Source organism: Neophocaena asiaeorientalis, unplaced genomic scaffold (assembly GCF_003031525.2).
Source record: "Neophocaena asiaeorientalis asiaeorientalis breed wild unplaced genomic scaffold, Neophocaena_asiaeorientalis_V1.1 scaffold37, whole genome shotgun sequence".
Lineage (NCBI taxonomy): Eukaryota > Metazoa > Chordata > Mammalia > Artiodactyla > Phocoenidae > Neophocaena > Neophocaena asiaeorientalis.
Genome location: NW_020174269.1, coordinates 2,732,759 through 2,755,097, shown reverse-complemented (window position 1 = coordinate 2,755,097; position 22,339 = coordinate 2,732,759). Strand labels below are relative to the sequence as shown.

The window sequence follows — 22,339 nt, the reverse complement described above, 5'->3', positions numbered from 1 at the left end:
CAAACAACTGAAGACCCTATAGCGGTGACTAGATGGACAACAAGCAAAGAAGAGGGTGTCAGGGGTTTAGACTCTTTACTTGGGTTTTTCAGTTAGAAGGGAATGAAATAGTTTCCTATTAGAAACCTTACTTTTGATGTTTATTTATCAAAATGGGTATTTATGAAAAAGTTAACTTGGCCATCCTAGACCAATATCTTATTTTTGAAAATTCTTCCCAGAATGCCTCTATTTTTATTATAGGTCCTTGGGAAACAAAAAAATGTATAGCAAATATCCAAAGGCAATTTATAACACAATCTTAGTTTTTTGTTTAACGTTGGTTACAGAAACAAAAACGGGCACCATTCTTTGGGGAATTAAAGGTAAGGAATGGATTATTAAATATAAATCAAATAGTAAATATATTGCAAATTTCCTATATAGGTTGGATAGATTTGCCTTAAGTATACATAAGGATACCTTCAGCTTTTTGAAAAATAGCTTATCAGACTTCCTTGGTGGTCCAGTGGTTAAGCACGGGTTCAATCCCTGGTAGGGGAACTGAGATCCCGCATACCATGCCGTGCAACCAAAAAGAAAAAGAAAACACCATGAAAAAAAAATATATATATATATTAAAAAAATTAAAAATAGCTTATCACTAGGTCGTGTTCTGGAATAATTTATCTTCTATCTATATCAGAGGTCAACAAACTTTTTCTGTAAAAAGCCAGATAGTAAATATTTTAGGATTTGAAGGCTTTGAGGTCACGCTACTCAACTCTGTTGTTGTAGTATAAAGGCAGCCATAGACACTGTGTGCACTAAAGAGCATGGCTATTCCAGTAAAACATTATTTACAAAAACAAGTGGTGGACCACATTTAGCCATGAGCCATAATTTACCCACTCCTGTTCTTTATGAAGATGGTCACCACTAGATGGCCTGTAAGAAATCCAAAGGGTAAAGACCAAGAACAGTGTTTCTCCAAGTGTATTCTTGTACTATTGTCAAGAGTCCCGGGGGTCATCTGCCTCCCAGTATATCAGGATTCTTGGTGGTGGGGTAATGGCAATGGAAATCCTTTGGTTTTTGTTGTTTGTTTTTTATTTTTAACAGATGAGTCTTACAAGCTAAAATTTGAGAACCACTGGCTCAGATTGCTGATGACATTCAGCAACAAATATTTATGGCCCCCTCCCACCACCCTGTGCTAGAGTTACTACAGTAAACAAGCTAAAGAGAAATCCTTACCCACATCCAACGTAGAGTCCACTATGGGAGACAGTCAGTAAACAAAATAAATAATTATTTTAAAATATATGATACGTTAGATTGTGACAAGGACTAGAGAGAAAAATGAAGCAGAAAAGGAAAATAGGCAGTGTTGAGGAAGTTCTGGATGGGGTGGCCACAGAAGGACTCATCAGGAAGATGCCATTTAAGTAAAGACTTGAAGGAAGTGAGCGAACAAGCATCTGGTGTCTGAAGGAAGTGTTCTAGGCTGAGGGACAAGCAAGTATAAAGCCCTTGAGTTCAGTGCATGACCAGCTTTTTCCAGGGACAAAGAGAATGCCTGAGTAACTATAGTGGAGTGTCGGCTGGGGAGAGCAATTAGATATGAAGTCGTAGGCAGTAGAAAGCCACATCAAGTAGAATTTTGTAAGTCATTGTAGGGATTTGGGGTTTTGTTCTGAGTGGAGGGTTTTAGCAGGGTCTTTCTGGCTGTTATGTTGAGATTCATCTGTAGGAGGGAAAGGTGGAAGCAGGGAGACCAATTTGGATGTCACTGCAAAACTTTACAAGAGAATATTATGGCTCAAACAAGGCTGGTAACAGTGGTGAGAAGTGACTGGATTCTAGATATATTTTGAAGTTAGAGCCAACAGATTTTGGCGATGGTTTGGATATGTGTTGTGAGAGGAAAAGACAAATCAAAGGTGACCGCAAGTCTTTTTGCCTGTTCAGCTGAAAGAACGGAGCTGACATTTACCCGTGTTATATAGGTAAAACTGCAAGAGGAGGTATGAGGGGACAATCAGAAGCTTAAGTTTAAACTTGTTAAGATTAAGATGGCTATTAGATATTCACGAGATGTCCAGTAGGGAGCACGGTATCAGATCTGGAGTTTTATGCTTGAGGCTTGGACTAGACGCATTTGGGAGTTATTAGCATACAGATAATATTGAAAGCTGTGAGCCTGGATGACATCACCCAGGTAATGAGTAGAGAGAGAGACGAGAAGCTCAAGGATCCCAGGGTTCTGTTTTTAAGAAGGCAGGAAGATGAGGAGGAACCAGCAAGAAGAATGGGAAGAAGGAGCACATGAGTTTGGAAGAAAACCAGGCAATGTGGGAGCCTGGAAGCCAAGAAGAAAAATGCAGGGAAGTGAGGAATGATAGCTGTGTCAAATGCTGCTGATGGTTCACATTAGTTGAGGACTGACAACTGACCACTGGACCTAACGAGGTGGTCACTGATGACTTTGATAAGGCCAGGTGGAGTGATGGGGGTGACAGCCGCATAAAAGTAAATTCATGATAAAGTAGGAAGAGAGAAATTGCAGACGAGTGTGTCCAACTCTTTCAGAGTTTCAAAGAGTTTTGCTGTAAAGGGAAAGTGAAGATGAGGCAGTAGCTGGAGAGAGAAGCTGGGGAGGTCAAAGAAATGCTGCTGGGAGTGAAGTGTTGGCTATTATAAACTGTTCATTCCTGCCGAGGGACAAAGAAAACTGCTCTGCTGACACCTGTGGACAGAGAGTATAGGCAATTGCCAGGTGCCATCTATTGTACCCAACAATCAGATGTAAGACATAATGCCAAGGACTAGAGTAATCGGGTATTCTTTGTACACAGTAGGGTGCTTATCAAGAAAGAGTAAAACAAAGTTACTTACTAAGAATGCCTGCAAATGTGACTACTACCTGTTTGCTGTCATTTTTATATTCTATAAATAATCTGACATTGCAGATACCTTTGACATCAGTAATATTTTCTCCACTCAAATTTGTCTTAGTTTTATTCTGTACATTTATTCTGTATCTATTTAAGACACGTGGTTCAAAATGCATCTTAATTGGAGATGGAGAAATCACTTTGTGCAATTTGAATTCTCTCATCTTGCTTATTTTCATACTTTTTGGCATTAGTCAAATTAGTAAGCTGTAGTTTCAAAACAGACTTTTGGGGCATTAATAATTTCTGTTAAAATCTGTTGAGTAGAAGAGATTATACAGTTCAGACTTGAGTTGAGTAACTTTAGACTTCATGTTTGCAGGTAAGTAACCAAGTGAATATGAAGTGTAACACTTCATTTTAAAGAAAGTAAAAATATATATAATCTGCCACTTGTATCAGAGACCAAGCCTATAGGCAGGTTTCTTGAACAAATGTTATCGCTGCTTATGAATTTGAAAAGACTACTGCTTTATCAGTAGAAACTTACCTAGCATATCAAGATACCAGAAGGGTGCCAGAACAAAGTAGCTTTTTTTTTTTTTTTTTTAACCTAATGGTACATTTAGGTAAATTAAAGTGCTTGTCTCCCACCCTCTCATCTAGAACAAGTTTATGTGGAAGCATGAATATAAAATAGGGAAAAGGTTGGGGAAGAGGGGAATGTTTTTGCATTCTTCAATGAAAAATTAAGAGTAGTTTTAAAAAATTATTGGTTTTGCTTCTTTTTTTATTGAGTTAGCCCAATACTTTTCCTCAGTTATAAACCTCACATATTGATTTTCATACCCATAGTGTTTTTTTTAATATACTACTAATGTGGGTTGATCTGTCCTTGTGACTTTAGTCAGTGATGGGAGGCAGCACAGAGCGAGATTCAGCTTACGCACGACTCCAGCTACTTGTCCCACAGACACCAAAAGAAAAATAAAGGGTCTGTGTGTATTTGTGAATATAAATTGATCTAAAACAAATCATTAAAGTTTTTTATAGAATGTTTTTCAAACTTCTGTAGTTGATTAGACCAGAAGGCAGCATAGTCCCCATTCACAATCCACAAGTCCATTGCCACGAGCCAGTATCTGATATATGGTAATGAAGGCTTGAGAAATAGTCTCATCTTTTTGAAAAGGCCCATAATAGAAATGAGCAATTTTAATGCTTAGACTAAATCCATATCAGAAGAATCAACCTGCTTATAACTCTGTGCTGAACTGGATTAGCCTTGCCAAAACAACATCTAGGAAACCTGATCTGTTCATACTTTACAGATATTTGATATGCGTTATTTTAATTAAGTGTTGTTGATGATAGAATATCTAAGATGTATGGAAGATAAACTACATATTTATGCTTATCAGCAGAATTGCTAGCACAAGTATGTCATTTTGTGAGCTAAATTAGTTTAATACTAGTTGGAATTAAAATGTGTTAATCAAGAGTGTCTTATCCACTTGGGTGTCAGTAATGTCTGATGGAGATTTTCCTGAAAAACAGAAAAGAAACTGAACAAATTAAGATATATGAATTGTAAAGTAACTTTAACGAAATTCATTTGATGTATAATTTATGCTTCATTACTTTTCTATAGAAAACTTATGAAGCATCTCATGGAATTATAAAAATAAAAACGTGAACTGTCCTACAGTATGAACGATGGCAGAAATGAATGTACAATTCACAACACTTTTTGTGATGCTTTTTTCAAAATAATACTGTCAATATTATATATTATTGATAGCCATATGACTTCAACTCTTATCACAATTAAGGAAAAAAAGATTTACTTCTAAGTGAGATTTTGAATAGCAAAATAGAGAATAGAAATCTATGTAGGAGAATCATGTAAAGAGAACTGGACTAACTAAAAAACTGGACCCAGAATGAATAAAAAGTAATGTTTAATTTTTAAGAGAATGTTTATGCTTGGGGTAAAATCTCATAGTGAACATATTTTTATTATCTTTACAAGACTATAAATAATTATAATCTTCCATATTTATCATTTAAAAAAATTATGTTCAAGAGAAGTTTTTCCCTTGAAAGATTCTGTCATAATTTTTATGACACAGAATTGTGTATTATTCCCTGTGTCTGCCTAAAACAGTATGTGAAAAATATCAGAAGAAAGATTATATCTGTCTAAAGTCATATCTGCACAGGATCAAGAAAGGTAGATATTTGATCTTTATGTAACTAATATAATTACTGAAGATAACCGATATTTTTCCTAGCTATGTATCACTTTGTATCTTGTGTTTTTGCCTAAATGTTGATGGAAGCAAATTACTTTTTAGCAAATAACCATTTTTTCTTACAGATTTTTAGACTAAAGATGGTTATGTGGTAAAGACAATATGATGTTACTCAAATGCTGAGCCTCTTAATGGAAAGAAAATATGTAAGCTAAAACATGTTTCTGAGACCTGAGGATTATGGCTCTTTGAATGTATTTAAATCTAAGACGACCAGGGTCTCATGTGTACACCTGGCACTATATTAGACAAACAGTTGAAATGCCCTGCTATATTGAATTACTGACAGTTCTCATGGCTGGCCTCTGCTTTAGAAAAAAATTGGGAAGTTATCATACTTTTTTTTTCTCCAAATCATACATAAATTAACCTGACATCCTTCTATACCAAAAAGTGGTTATTAAATACTGTTACTTTGTAAAACTGCCTAAGAATCACTATTTTCAACCCTGACGCCCCAGAAATAGAGAAACCTGAAAGTAGTAGGAGAGAGTACAAGACCTTCTTAGTCATCTAAATCGTAAATTCTCTCATATGTTGTTGATGTAGATATTGTAATTATAACTCAGTATCATCTTGGGATCTCCAACACTTTGTTCTTTACCTACTTTTATTAGGTCCTCTAGAACAGGGGTCACCAGCCCCCAGGGAACCGGGCCACACAGCAGGAGGTGAGCCACGGGTGAGCAAACGAAGCTTCATCTGTATTTACAGCCACTCCCCATCTCTCTCATTACCGCCTGAGCTCCGCCCCCTGTCAGGTCAGCAGTGGCATTAGATTCTCATAGGAGTGTGAACCCTACTGTGAACTGTGCATGCGAGGGATCTAGGCTGCGCGCTCCTTGTGAGAATCTAATGCCTGATGATCTGAGGTGGAACTGAGGCAGTGATGCTGGCACTGGGGAGTGGCTGCAAATACAGATTATCATTAGCAGGGAGGTTTGACTGCACAGAGACCATAATAAATCAGTTGCTTGCAGACTCATATCAAAACCTCATCAGTGAGTGGCAAGTGAAATCAAGCTCAGGGCTCCCACTGATTCTGCATTATGGTGACTTGTATAATTAGTTCATTATATATTACTATGTAATAATAATAGAAATAAAGTGCACGATAAATGTAATGCCCTTGAATCATCCCGAAACCATCCTTCTACCCCCCCAACTCCCCCCACCCCCTGGTCCTTGGAAAAATTGTCTTCCACGAAACTGGTCCCTGCTGCCAAAAAGGTTGGAGACTGCTGCTCTAGAAGACATAATTTATCCTATATAAGCAAGCTGAATTTTCCCCTCTATACATATAAGCATTTTCTCATTAGACAACCAGATACACTATGCCAGAACTGTGCCTTACCCTTTGCAGTATCAATAGATGCTACCTATTTTTAACAAGACACATAAATTGGCCAGGTGAGATTTTATACAAGAGAACCAAACTTTGTTACACCTTTTGCTGGTTTATAGAGTCTTCCATCAATGTTGTTCACTCACTCAATCAATGACCCAGCTATGGAAACAGCCAAGTATTTATTGAATGCGACTCTGTACATTCTCTCTTAGAATGTGCTAACTGCTTCCTTCCCTTCCTCCAGAACCTCATTACAAGTTGTCACATTATAATGAACAGCTTGATTACAATGATAATACTCTTCTAATAATACCACATCCATGTACCACCATTCCTAACCCATCTTCTATTCCCTTCCGGTATTTGACTTAAAAACAAAAATAAATGAACTAAAGACAACATATATTATCAAAACTCTACCAAAAATATTCAAGAAGAGAGAGATAGAGCTTACTAAATTTATTTTATATTTCAGTTGTTGAATTTCTTTTCATCTGGTGAATCAAGAGCACATGCTAATTAGTGTTTTATGTGCAAATTAACTTGATTACCTGAAATACCACTGTCTTTTCAGCTTTTCATGGTTGTGTGGTAACAAAGGTAAAGAATTCTATATTAAGTGAATGGTTGCAAGGTTGCTGGGGGTGCCTAGGAGGAAATGCCAAGTCAGGCAATTTATTTATGGTCAGTTAGTCATAAGAATGAAGTATGTGTACCTGCCTTTATTCTATAAAGGTATTACTATAGTCGGATGTTATATAGCTCTAAGAAAACTAAAGTGGCAGTTAAGGAATTTGGTCTTTGGTTTTCTTTTACATAAAATAAGGAGGTTGACCTAGTTAACTCTACAAACTTTTTGCTGTAAAATGTGTCAAAAAGGTATATTGGAATAAAATTCTATAAGTCAGATTTTATTATAATTGTACAATACAGAACTTGTAAAAACTTCACTTGAGTAGTTTTGTGAAGTCATTTTTTTAAGTGTGTATTTATTTTTTAGACTGTTTTGTAAGTTCATGTTTTCTCAGACTTGGTAATTGTGTATTTCTATGTCATTTAAAAACTACTATTTTTTTCAAAAATAGAAGCAAATTTCACAAGAATAGTTTTGTACTCGAAAAAGTTCAGTTACTTTAAATTGTAGAACATATCTCAGACTTCTAAATTTTCAGAATTGTAAACTGTCCTAATTGTTACATTTGTTCATTCTAAAGAACTTAGTATTATTCTTTTCATCATTGATTTGTTCTAAATTGTGCTCATAAAATAAAATGTATATAGAAAATGCTTAAGTATAAAATTGGCATTTTAAAGAATATTTTACGTTTTAGTGATTTTAAATTTTCTTTATCATCAACCTGCTCTTAAAGACCAAGATTTAAAGAGTTTCTAAAGCCATGTTGAAATCTTTAAAATAAGATATAGGGTGCTTTATACACTGCTGCCATCAATTTTAAGGATTCTTAGAAATATCAGTTTTATTTTATGGATTGATTACCATGACATTAAGGTACTTGTTCTGATCTGGTTTCATGTCCTTTCCTCTGAAGTGGGTTCCCTTCATATCAAGGCACACATTACACTGCAGTGTGCTGAATCCTCTATGAGAATAGTGTGACAAAGTGCTCAGGAAATGGAGGGAAAGGAGCCTATAGAGACTCCTTAAAGAGGAAGTGACATTCCGGCCCCTGGAGGATTAGTAGACGTTTACTTGGCATAGAAAGGAGAATACTGAGTTATCTCAAGAAAAATTGTGGTATTGATAAATCATATTTATGCTTTCTGGAAACTATTAAAATGTTAGAAAATATTAGTAAAGTTGACATTTGAGCAATGTGTCATTTAAGATGTACAGTTTGATCATACATATACGTGAAAAGAAGTTAGGGCTTTAAATGGTTCTTATCACCTGTAATTTCAGAATGGGTAAATTATTTATAAAATAATTCCATTGGTGGGGTCTGGGATCTTCAGAGAAGGAAAGATGAGAAAGAACGTCTTCCTTCTAAATCTTAGAGAATTGAGATAAAGCACTAACAGTTTATGAAGATGAAATAAGAAGAGGGAGACTACTACTTTCCACTAGCAGAAATGGCAAAGAATAAAGGAAAATCTCTCTTTTAGGAAAGCAGAAGTTTAATATTTCATGAATAATTCTTGATATAATGGAACAAAATAATCCTTTAAGACTGAATGATGTTCATTCTGAAATAAATTATGATTCTAAATGAGTGTGATTTTTTTCTCTAAAAGACTACTTGGAGGAAATGGGCTGGACATTTAGTTTATATTTCTATTAGAGTTTTTTTCCTTTCATTTAGTCATCAAATATTTATTGATTTTCTGGCTTTGTATACGTTTTTATTGCTTGCACTTTGGTTTATCCCATTCATTCTAAGTAGATAACTGAAACATGTAGAAATGAGAATTTATACCTATAAATGTATTTCCATATGTCAGGGTACTAACTGTGCTACTCAGTTTATCTTGTGTATTATAAAGAACCTTTGTCCATGAGTTTTGCCTAATTTGGAAAACTTTTTTAAAAGCCTAGCCTTGATTTTTAGTCATTCATAGCACTACATGTTCTGTCAAGTAGGGATGATGTAATATGACTTCTGAGGGAAGGCACCAGATTGAAATATTATTTTCTTTGGGTTTTCATTGATATTTGCCATTTGGTGAAGAGAATGTTTTATTTCTTCCAGATTAGTGGACTGTAGAAAATAGTTTTTCCAGAACATTGTTTCTCCTATTAATTACAAGACTGTGAACCTTGAAAAATCCTAAGCAGAGGGCAGTGATCTTCATCTGCTTTGTTCACCGATATGTCCCACCATCTAGAACAGTGCCTTTGTGGGTGCTTAATAAATATTTGTTGAATGAACAAATCTCTAGCATGCCTTTTAATCAGTAAGTGCAGCTTTTTTATTCTATTGGCCTTTGATCTGAACAACGGGCATCATTGTTTGTTGGAGTATTTTTTTCCTTTACCTAAGTTTTTCTTTTTCTCTGGAAAGCATGGGAATAAGCTTCTCTAGCTCCTTGATAAAGATAGCTTGTGCCTTAGGAACATAGACTGATATCACCCACACACACTTCAAATATTTATAGCTATTTACAGTATGCTAATCTTTATACTTAAGGGTAATGCTGGAAATAATTAACATGGAATCATGGTTTTTTTTTTTTTTAAAGAATCAAGTATTATTCTTTATTATACCAATTGACCACTATGTGGATGCAGATTCAAAATTAGGAAATAATACAAATTAGTATAAACTATATTTTAAATGGCCTTTTATGAAATATTAAAAAGAAGTAAAAATATTCCAAGTAACTGGAAATTGTAGAGTTAAACTACCTATTCTACTAGCATTAATATTTTTTTGGTTTTGTTTTTTTATTTTTTATTTTTTTCACACACATACTGTATTTTATTTTTACAAGAGATAAATAAACTGACACCAAGCATTGTAAATGGATGACCACAACAAAACCAACAATGATTGCAATTACCAAACACGAAACACATTCATACCATGTCATAATATTGACATTCAGTATCATGGGGGTTTTAAATTATTATTTCCCAAGAGACTGCTGAGATCATCTTGTCCAACTCTCTCATTTTAAGGTTGGGAAAACGAAAGCCCTGAAAGGTTTTTAATTTAGGGTCCCTCTGCTAATTAGTGGTGGTGCAAAAACTAGAATCCAGGCCTTTGACTCACAGTCAAATGTTTTGTCCACACAGATTATAAATAACTTTTTAGCCCATTTTTCAAGGGGAAGGCTTTTTCCATTTAAAATATTGATTCATCATTCTGACACCCTCAAGCACATATTTTGATGCCCAAACTATTAAAAAAATTTTCCCCAAATATTAAGAGTAAGCGTACTTCATAGCTAAGGGCTCTTTTGAGGAGCCTGTTCTTCCCAGGTTATCAACACAGAGAGTACTGAAGGTCTGTCGATAGATGTACTTTATAATATCAGTAAGTATACTTTATAATATCAGTATGTAATCTCTTAGATTAGCATTTTACCATAAAAGAATTTAAACTTGTTGTAATACCTTAAATTATATTTGAAAGCAAATTGACTTCTGAATAGTGAAATATAGAATATTAGTAGAATATTCTCATTTGCTAACATGAAAACTCTTTTGGGTTCTGTTGCTGTGTCTGTACCTCAACAAGTAGGCAGCTGAGGACCTAGGTGGTTAAGAAGATATCTTAAGAATCAATCTGAATATTAAGAGCTTATAACAGCACTAATTTGATATTAAAATTAAAATATTTTAGGGAAAAGTAGTGGTTTTTTATCTAAACTAACTAGATTTTTGTTATTTTTTGCTTTAATTATATAGCTATAGATTGATAAACAGAAGTGGTTTTCTTTCTTTTTTTTTGGCTAAAAAAATTTTTGAACTTCGGGAGGAGGGCATACAAGAGGAAATAAATTAAAAAGAGACTCTCTCTCGCAATCTTATTCCATAGGGGACTACAGGTTCGCAACTACCACATGCACTGCCTCTCCCTCTTAGTAGTCCCTTGATGGGGCCTCATGGTCAGATAGGAGAATACAACAGTCCCGTTAAAATACATTTATTCACAATGCCATTGATTAGAGAAAAATTTTCTCTTTTCAAATAGTCCATTTATATTAACACTATTACGTTATTTTACATTCAGAGGAACATACAAATCTCAAATGCCCTGTTTCAAATAAGGTACATTTCAAGGTTATCAGTATTTAGTAGTGTTTTAACACTTTCTACCTTGTATTCCATTTTGAAGTGATTTTATTATAGCCAGGAATTATTAGTAACCTATTTTTATGTCTCCATGTCTCAAACACTAAATTGATATTGTACTTGGGCTTAGTGACTATGTCGTAAAACATCACTTTGTGAAAGAAAGGCAACCATTCCAAAATCAATGACACGATATTTAATTATTAAATTTTTTAAGTGAGTCCAGAATTTATAAGACAGTTTCATAAACGAAATTAGAAAAGTAGCAGAGGGAGTGTGAGTTTTGGGATGAGCTTCCCAGTTGACAGTATAGTTAACTAATTAATCCAATTTAGAGTAGAGCTTCAGAAATGATGAGAGTCAACTTTAATCAAATGTGTGAAAACTAAACATTTTTTAAATGTTTAAACTGGAAAATCCACTTAAGTTTTATCAGCTGAAGGTGACACTATTACCTGAATAATCTACTGTTTCTGTCCATTTAAAATGATCTCCTAGGAATATGTTAACATATAAGAACACAGCAAGTAAAAACTCAAATTGTTTAAAGTTCTTCTTGTTGGTTTGTCAGACCCTCCAAAAGATATTATAGAAAAGTCTATAGCACATAAATTTGCTAGAATTTTATTTTTCAGCTGCTTCTTTTAAAATAGCCCTAGAACTGCAGGCCTAATTTCTAAAAATATTTTTAGAAAATTCATTATAAATGTAGAATTTAATTATGTAAAGTACTATAGATTTGGCTTGCCCAAGCCTTTGGTAAACTGATTCTTAATTTATATTAATTCATTCTTAATATTTTACTTAATATTCAACCCTTTAGAGTTGATAATTTGCTTATATTACATGTAATTATGTATTATAATTAAACAAAATTATATTTTTCTATAAAAATGGAATTTTGAATAATTTTAGGAATAAACTTAAAAATAAAAATTGTGCCCAAATCTGAGTGACCAAAAATATTCTCCTTCCACTCATCATTGGACAATCACTAAAATGATACTTTTAGCATATTTTTCAGACAGTTTCAGGACTGACAGAATCAGCACATCTTAGCAGCCTCTGATTCATCTAACAAGATAAATTGACTTGAGTTTTAATATAAGGCCATTTTTTTTCCTCTGGACTTCTGGAGGAAGGCATACAAGAGGAAATAAATTTAAAATATAACATATACACACTACTATATATAAAATAGATAAACAACCAGGACTTGCTGTATAGCACAGGGAACTATATTCAATATTTTGTAATAACCTATAATGGAAAATAATATGAAAAAGAATAGTGGGAGGGAGGGAGATGCAAGAGGGAAGAGATATGAGAACATATGTATATATATAACTGATTCACTTTGTTATAAAGCAGAAACTAACACACCATTGTAAAGCAATTATACTCCAATAAAGATGTTAAAAAAAAATAGATAACTAATACGGACTTACTGTATAGCACAAGGACTCTACTAAATACGCTGTAATGGGCTATATAGGAAAAGAATCTTAAAAAAGGGTGGATATATGTATATGTATAACAGATTCACTTTGCTGTGCACCTGAAACTAACACAACATTGTAAATCAACTATACTCCAATAAAAATTTAAAAAAAAAGAATATATATATATGTGTCTATATGTATATATATATATGTCTGTGTGTGTATATGTATATATATAATGGAATCACTTTGCTGTACACCTGAAACTAATGCAACATTGTTAATTAACTATACTTCAATAAAAAATGGTTATTTAAAAAAGTACACACCTCATAGTCTGCTAGGCTCAAAATATGCAAAGAAATTTCAATTTTAAAATTTATAATCAATTTTGAATTATAACAAACCCTTAATGAAAGAAAGCCAAAGCTCTCCTAACCACAAATGTCCCTTGGAAAAGAAATTTCTTTACCATTTTAAACGGAACTACAAAAGAAAAGATGAAGAAATTCGGCAACTTTAAAATTATTAGAGGAAAATTATAACCGAATTGGGTAATTCAGTCAAAATTATTAGAGGAAAGTGATAACTGAATTGGGTAATTCAGAATCCAGTTTGTATAATAATTAGCCAGTGATCCTCTTCCTGAAGTCTTTACTAAGATTCAATTGCCTAAATTTCTTAGTCTTACTTTTTGCCAATTAGATAGCATTAAAATTTTTTTTTGCTAGTTACTTTAGTCATCTTCGATTTTTTAATGATTTCTTTGGAATTTTTCCAGATATTCTACAAAATAAAAAATAGGATGGTAATTTTTCTTAAAAGCTTTTATTCTACTGAAATCAGCCACATAAGTAAATTTGATTTATGTTTTGTATAATTCAAAAATTCTTAAAAGCAGTTTATTTTCAGATCTGTATTTTACATTGTTTTTTTTGTTTTGTTTATTTGTTTGTTTTACTTCAATAGCCTTTTATGTCACCTCGGTACCCTGGAGGTCCAAGGCCCCCACTGAGGATACCTAACCAGGTAAGATTTGTGTGTGCTATTTAAGTTTGGTGGTTTTTTGTTGTTTTTTTTTAAGAGTCAATAAAGATCTTGAAAATGTCACATATATTTCTCTCCTATAAAAATATTAAATTATTCTTCATCCCATTTTATGCTACTTCTAGTGATGTATAACCTACATTAAGGGTTGGCAAACTATAGCCCATAGTTTGGCTGACTTTTTGTAAATAAAATTTTATTGGAACGCTGCCACATTCATTCATTTATGTATTGTCTATGGCTTCTTTTACACTGCAATAACATGATGGAGACCATAGGTGGCCTGCAACCCTGAAATATTTACTGTCTAGATCTTAACAGAAAAAAGTTTGCTGACCCTTGGAGTCTACCATATACTTTGAAGCTACCTTTCAAAATATATATAATTTTGGTAAATGCAGATTATACTGTGAAGGATGGCAATAAAATTTTCTATGAACATACTTAAGCTTATTTTTATATTATATAGTTACAATAACATGGCTGTAACATACCAATTTTGCCCAATTATAGTGGCATATCAAGCATATAATTAGCTGCTTCTAGAAGGGTTAGATCTATTAATAGTTAACAATAGATCATCCAACTATCTTTATCTACAAGAGCTCTGCGATTTCACAGACTTTCGTCCTCAGATGGTTTATCAATAACATAAATATTTATTTGCTAAAGAGAATAAAGCACAATTTTTACTTGCAGGTAGCTTATAGTTTAGGTTTAGAATAAGAGACAACGTGCATGTGTGTGTGTATATATATACATATATAAGTAACACAAGAAGAAATTAAATGCTTAACCATATGGAATATTAATGTCAAGATGATTGTTTTGTCACTTTCTTTGTTTTTGTATACATCATTTTCCCAGATTTAAAGGAAACCCTGGTTTATTATTTTTATCACAATAAAACCTTTTTCATTTTTTAAAAACTTCCACTTCCTTCCTGACCAAAAAATGGAACAAGAAAGCTGTGCTTACTTTGATAGCACATTTGATAGAAATGGAGTTTTCCTTCTCCTCTCCTAACTCTTACTGAAATTATGCAGTGTCCTTGAAGTGTCCCAATTGCTGGTGTTCTCTGCTTCTAATGCACAGCAAAGAGGGCCAGCACCCACATCCACCCCCAGGGGAGAACTCTAAGCAGGCAGCAGTGCTGGGTCATCTCATGGTTACAGGGCTAGAAGTCCTCACATTAGCAGCTGGAGGAGTTTTCTCCTTCAGACTGAAAATGCATTCGGTACATAGGGCCAGGGAAACATGGCATGAAATAGGAAAAAGAAGTGCACGGATGCCAAGGGTTTCAACATATGGGAGTTTTATTTTCTCTGTGGGTGAACCTATATGTATTGACAGTCAGATCTACTTATAGGTGCCTGAGTCTTTTAAATTTCCTTTTCTAAGGACAGAAAGTTGTATCTTTCATTGCAGTCTTCATGGTGTTTCAGACATTCCATTCATAGCTTTATGTATTTCGTAGATGTAAGAGGTTTGTGAAAATCTCCATTAGGGAAATGTGAATTTCTTGTACAAGCATGTGAGAATTTTTCTGATTCCATTTATTGCATATGAATAATGAAAATCTCATAGAGTTATTGTAATTGCATCCATTTGACAGTGTTGAAATGCCTGCTATGTATAAGATACTAAGTTCCACACCTAAAGAAATTGACAAAATGAAAGACACTTTTAGGAAGAATGGGTTAGTGGTAGAAATGTGGAATTGTAAATCTAGGTTGTTTGAAAATTTTTTTAAGAACAACAACCTTTGGATTTTTAAAAGAGGCAATTAAAAAGTTAAAGGTAATAAAGAGTTATGATACAGATTCTTTTTCCTCAAGACTTTTAAACAGTCTTTACCTAAGTATATTTTAAAACAATTGTACTCTTCTATGAGTGGCCCTTTTTTGCCCCCCCATATATAGTTAAGCTTCATTAATCCAAACATCTTTCAAATTTATAATAATTTACATTTATACTATTTTTTAAAGAATTTTGAGCAAACTGTTAAACATTTCCTAAAACAATGTTTACACTATTAACTATTTAGTAGCATGACCTTTTCAAACAACAAAACATTTCTTCAATTTCATTATGTAGTCATTAAAGTAGAATTGGAAAAGCTATTTTTGTGATTAATTGGAATGATGTATATAAAAACAAATGTTAAAGTTTTTATTTAGTCTATTTTAAATGATCATAAACTAATAAAATTTTCTTTTATTGGTATATTGTATCTAAGAAAATAAAAAGTATGCTATTAACTTCTTCAGTGGTGTTGACTAGTCATTTTGAATATGTAAAAGACAATCCTTTAATAAACAGCTTCTCCAGAATTTATAATTACTAATGATTAGACTATAATTTTTAAGTACTTCTGATTTGGTTTTCATGGGTCTGAACTAAATCCACAGTGGCTTACTTACACTGTTTATATATTTATGGACTGGGTATTTGGGACATGGTATCAAATCACTATGCCCAAAAAATGCAAGAAAGGGTAATAGTATCTAAAATTATGAAAGCAAAGTAAAATTACAAAAATCTGCAATGTTACAAAGAATAAATATCTATGAGAGAACACATGAAACATAGAAATTACACCGGAATTGGTTCAACTGTCAGAATAGGTTGGTGGTGTTAAAGTATCCATAAACTGGAGGTCTTTATCCTTCTCATAGATAAAATGTTTAATCTGAAAAATTCACAGTGTTCATATAACGCTATGCTAAGAAAACCAAGACAGCCAGAAATATAGACTGTTAATGAGTGACACCAAGAATAAACTATTGATTTATTGACCCTATAGAACTGGAATTTCTCACCACTCCTGAAACTCTATGAACAGGTGTGTGAACTGAGGTAACATAGTGAATGCTGTTGACCATTTTATATTCTAAAGCTGATTTTGACATTCTAAAAGCACACTGCATCTGACCATTCTACTGAAAGTCTCGAAGTTATTTGTCCAATAATAGATGAATGAGTGGTTAAATAAATTATAGTATATCCAAATGGTGAAATAGTATGCAGCTATTAAAAGGTATGTTATAGGATTAAATTTATTGATATGACAGAATGTTTATGATCTATTACCAAATGTAAAAAAGGCACAAACCTGTGTGGTATGTCACCTTTACCATATATCACTGTACAAACTCAGTTCCTCCACTCCACACACCCCCAACACACACACACACACACACACACACACACACACCAAAAAGACTGTAAGGGACTTATCCTTTATTTCTGGCTGATAGGATTATGAGTGATTTCTTTTTTTATTTCTGTATTTTTAAAGTTTGCATAGAACAGGAATTTTATTTGTGACTGGATAAAGACATTATTAGTTAATTATATATGTAAATGAAAGTACAGATATTTTATTCTTCTGGTTATTCAGTATATGAGATTATTCTTTGTTAATACTGAATGTATAGTTCTTACTATACATGATAAAATGAAAAACAGTGGATGTTAAGGATAGGCAAATCTTGAGAAGACTATTCTTCACTTTTCAGATAGGGAAAAGTCAGCAAGCATTTGAGCAGAAAAACAAAAAACATGTTGTTGGGACATTTACTCATATACTGAAAATAAATGTACTGTATCCCCCCCATATAACCAAGGTACCTATATTTTAAACATACTGCACTTACTCTTCCTTACATGTTCTGTTTTTCAGAATAAATGCTGTTTAGCATGTCCTTTCCCAGTAATTTTGTCTTTGTAAAATATTTCATATGTAGAATTTGACTTTTATTTAATGATATCAATATGAAAACATGAGAAGGACTTCAGCTGCATAAAGAGAATTAAGTTCTACATTGAGTAAATGATAGGAGTCTTATAGCTGAAATCGTAAAGAAGACTGTAGTAAATCTCTATTGTGTTAATTACGCTGTTAAAGTATTTAAATTATTATTTGAAATCCAGTGAAACACAATGAAAAATATATTATTTTCTTTTGACTTTGAATTATGACCATGTCCTGGGATATATGTCTTTTCCAATTATTTTCTACCTTTGTAGGACAAAGGAAATTAACAAATTCAAAATCTCTGGCAAAGAAGAAATTCATTCTCCTTCCCAAATCAAGAAAAATTTACACAGTGAACACTGTGCTGTCTTACTCACTTTAAGTTAGCAGTATATCGGGCTTTTTGGTACAATGTTTACTTCTTTTGCCAAACTGCATCTCATTATTTTACAGGCATTTTGTCACAGATATTCCCTTTTTGGACATAAGCCAATACCAAAAAAATGCGTTGCCATATATATGATTGGAAACTTCATAGGGCTGTACAAAAATCACTCTCAGAAATAGTCATTCAACAAAAATTTGTTGAGGTTTACTATTTGCGAGGCACCATTCTCCATGGGGGATACATCAGAAAACAAACTAATGAGAATCCCTTTCTCATGGAACTGGCGTTCTAAAGCAGCAGTGCCCAACAACTTTCTGGGAAGAGAGAAATGTTCCATATCTGCACTGTCATATGCAGTAGCTCTAGTACTTTGAGGACCTTTGAGCACTTGAAATGTGGCTAGTGTGACTGAGGAATCGAATTTTTAACTTTATTAATTTTAATTTAAATAACCAAATGTGGCAAAGGGCTACTATATTGGACAGTGCAGTTACAGTGGTTGAGATAGATACAGAAAAAAGAAAAATAAATAAGTAAATATGTATGTCAAATGGTGAATTGTAATTTGGAGACAAATATCTTTCCAACCTGAATGTCACATTTCTGAATTTTAATATCTTTTCTACTGATATTGCCTTTTTACAGGAAAAAAAAAAAAAACAGTGCTATTGCTGGCAGGACCTCAATGTGTCAAGCATCTTAGATCCAAATGCCAGCAAAGCCCAGCAATGTATGACTTTGAGCAAGTCACTTAACCTTTCTGGGACTTGCTTTTCTTACAGGTAAAATGAGAGTAGACTCCTGTATTTCTAAAATCCCTTCCAGTTCCAAAATTTCTTAATTATTTGATTCTACTTCATTTCATGTAATTGAGGGGGCCCATTGAAAAATTTTGGTAGGTCAAAATTGTTAACTGAATTATATCATAAAGGCATAGATAAATTCACTATTTTTTAATCATCATTGAGTGTTTAGTCTCTGTGAGTAGATTATATACATATAATGGTATTCAAGGAAACATATACCAGAATCTTAAGATCCTAGAGGGGCTCACCATTGGAATCATATGCTGAATCTTCTGTAAACTAAATGATTTTTTGTGCAGCAAGAAATTCCTTCATTGAATTATTAATTTAAAATACTTAATAACATTTTATGTTATTTCATTTATTTTAAATCCTAGGATTTAAGGCTTATCTTTTAGAACTTTTGGAATATGCTGATCTGATTTGAAGTCCTGGCTCTACTACTTACTGATAGTATAACTATGGACAAATTAACAAACTTAACTTTGTATTAAAACTCAGTTTCTCATCATCAAAAAGAATTTATAATAACAACCTGGTGGGATTGTTGTAAGCATTGAGGGAAATAAATATAAAATGCTTAGCACAATTCCTGGCACAAATGTACTGGCTCACAAGTATATATTTTTCTTGATATTATGTTTGTTATTATTAAGTATTCTCATCATTAGTGTCAGAATCAGAATGAAGAAAAATATCAGAAGATATATAAAAATATCTATCAGAATGAAGATCTTTTATAGAACAAAAAATGTGTGCCAAAATTTGTGACTAGTTAAACAAGTCTCAATGGAATACATTTAACATGTTGACAAATATGAGAATATATATTGACCCACAAGATGTATAAATCTGTTTATTTTTCCTGATACATATTAAAGGTTTAAAGAATCTAGTGATCGTGCTCTTTTGATGCACAAAACCATCATCTGGTCATCCCGGGACTGATGAAAATGTTTTAAAAGTTAGAGATCTGACTTACCAAAAGAAAAACACTGGCGACTAAAGAGTTAAATTTGGGTAAAGACACTCATTTTGAAAGACAACTTGACATTGATCAACATTTCTATAGGATTATGCTATATTTTTAAGTGATAATAGCAGAAAGACTTGTCAATTGTTCTGATGTTCCAAGATAAACAGGAAAAAGTAAAATGTTGAAAAAAATGGTTTCCAGTGATAAAACATGGTGTCACCAATGAGATTTAGAAATTCACAATCAGAGTATAAAACTTGAACCACTTAGAGAATTTTAAAAAAAAGGAAGAACTTCAAACTCACAATTGAAGATAATGTTTAGTCATACATTTTCACTCCTCCCTCTAATTCACTTCTTTATAACTTTAGACACTGTTGACCATTTCCTTCTTCTGGAAACTCCCCCTCATGCATTCTGAACTGTTGGTCCTGGTCCCCTGGCTAATTTCATACCTATTCAGTTTGTTTCCTTTCCTACCTCTTTTTGGTATTTTAAGAAAATTGTATCTTTGATTCTTTGATCTTTTTTCATCTCACTTCTTGAAATCTAGTCCATTCTTAAGACTTTACCACTGATGATTCCTAAAATTGTCCAATGAAAACTCTTTGTTTTATTCCTTCAATAAATATTTCTTACTCTGAGCCAAAAAGGCACAGATAGGTTTCACTCTCTGAACTTACAGTCTGTTGGGGATACAGAGAAGAAAACAAGCCATGATCATATATAAGTTCTATACAAGTGAGGTATAAGAATCTAGCACCAACATTCGAATTATACAGGTCCTAGAAGAAGAAGAGAAAAAGAAAGGGACTGAGAAAATATTTGAAGAGATTATAGTTGAAAACTTCCCTAATATGGGTAAGGAATAGTTAATCAAGTCCAGGAAGCACAGAGAGTCCCACACAGGATAAATCCAAGGAGAAACACGCCAAGACACATATTAATCAAACTATCAAAAATTAAATACAAACAAAAAATATTAAAAGCAGCAAGGGAAAAATAACACACAAGGGAATCCCCATAAGGTTAACAGCTGATCTTTCAGCAGAAACTTTGCAAGCCAGAAGGGAGTGGCAGGACATATTTAAAGTGATGAAAGGCAAAAACCTACAACCAAGATTACCCTACCCAGCAAGGATCTCATTCAGATTTGATGGATAAATTAAAACCTTTACAGACAAGCAAAAGCTAAGAGATTACAGCACCACCAAACCCACTTTACAACAAATTCTAAAGGAACTTCTCTAGACAGGAAACACAAGAGAAGGAAAAGACTTACAAACCAAAACAATAAAGAAAACGGTAATAGGAACATACATATCTATAAGTGCCTTAAATATAAATGGATTAAATGCTCCAATCAAAAGACATAGACTGGCTCAACGGATATTAAAGATGATACAAATAGATGGAGAGATATACCATGTTCTTGGTTTGGTAGAATCAACATTGTCAAAGTGACTGTACTACCCAAACCACACTACAGATTCAATGCAATCCGTATCAAACTACCACTGGCATTTTATCTTGAGAAAGAAAAACGGAGCTGGAGGGATCAGGCTCCCTAACTTCACTACCAAGCTACAGCAATCAAGACAGTATGGTACTGGCATGAAAACAGAAAGATAGATCAATGGAACAGGATAGAAAGCCCAGAGATAAACCCACGCACATATGGTCACCTTGTCTTTGATAAAGGAGGCAGGAATGTACAGTGGAGAAAGGACAGCCTCTTCAATACGTGGTGCCATGGTAGAGTAGGGAGGGTGGGAGGGAGGGAGACGCAAGAGGGAAGAGATACGGGGACATATGTATAACTGATTCACTTTGTTATAAAGCAGAAACTAACACACCATTGTAAAGTAATTATACTCCAATAAAGATGTTAAAAAAAAAAAAAGAATCTATAAATGCACATAAGAAGCCCTTACCTCCCCCGCATTCCAAGATATTCAGGGAGGCAGGGAGGAGTCATACGGTATGCCACATAATGGTATTAAAGATAATTATAGATAAAGAAAATTTCATTAAAGATAATGAAAGCCAGGTTTCTCACTGTTGGAGAAAATACTTACAAACATAAGAAGGAAGAAGACTGAAAATAATCCTGAGGTTTTGGATTGTAATTGGACGTGTCTGATTGGTGTTAGAGAGTATGAATTTATGGTATGTGTATGTACCATACACACACACACAGATAGATATAAAATTAGTCATAAATTTATGTATGTACATATATATATATGTGCACATATACACATAGATTTTCAAGTGCAGCATTTACTGAGAGAGCCAAAAGGCAATGTACTCAACTAAGAAGGAGCACTTTGAGATCCCAGATCTTGGTGCCTAAATGCTGTCCTCCACTAGAAGGAATCAGGACCCTTTGGAGAAAGGTCTGATTCCAGAGCTAGGCCAGGAAAAGTATGAAACGAACCTTACTCATACCAGTAAGGAAATGCTCAAAATATGATGGAAATGTTTCAAAAGGACAATAGAGCCAGCTTGAAGAGCCTCCTACTGGCCAGATCTTGCATAATTTAAATATTAAAATGAATGATGACAGTAAATAGATTATAACCTTTTGATTAGAATAGCAATCCGTAAGTGTCAATGTATCAA

The 22,339-nt window shown here is 33.4% G+C and overlaps 1 protein-coding gene across 3 annotated transcripts in view; it reads left to right on the top strand.

Moving 5' to 3' along the window:
• SSBP2 (single stranded DNA binding protein 2) overlaps positions 1-22,339 on the top strand; it is a 287,990-nt gene that overhangs the window by 209,575 nt on the left and 56,076 nt on the right. For all 3 annotated transcript variants that reach the window (XM_024755704.1, XM_024755702.1, XM_024755703.1), the window contains one exon: positions 13,707-13,766. In XM_024755704.1, coding sequence (XP_024611472.1) covers positions 13,707-13,766 — 60 coding nt within the window. The remainder of the gene's footprint in view (positions 1-13,706; positions 13,767-22,339) is intronic.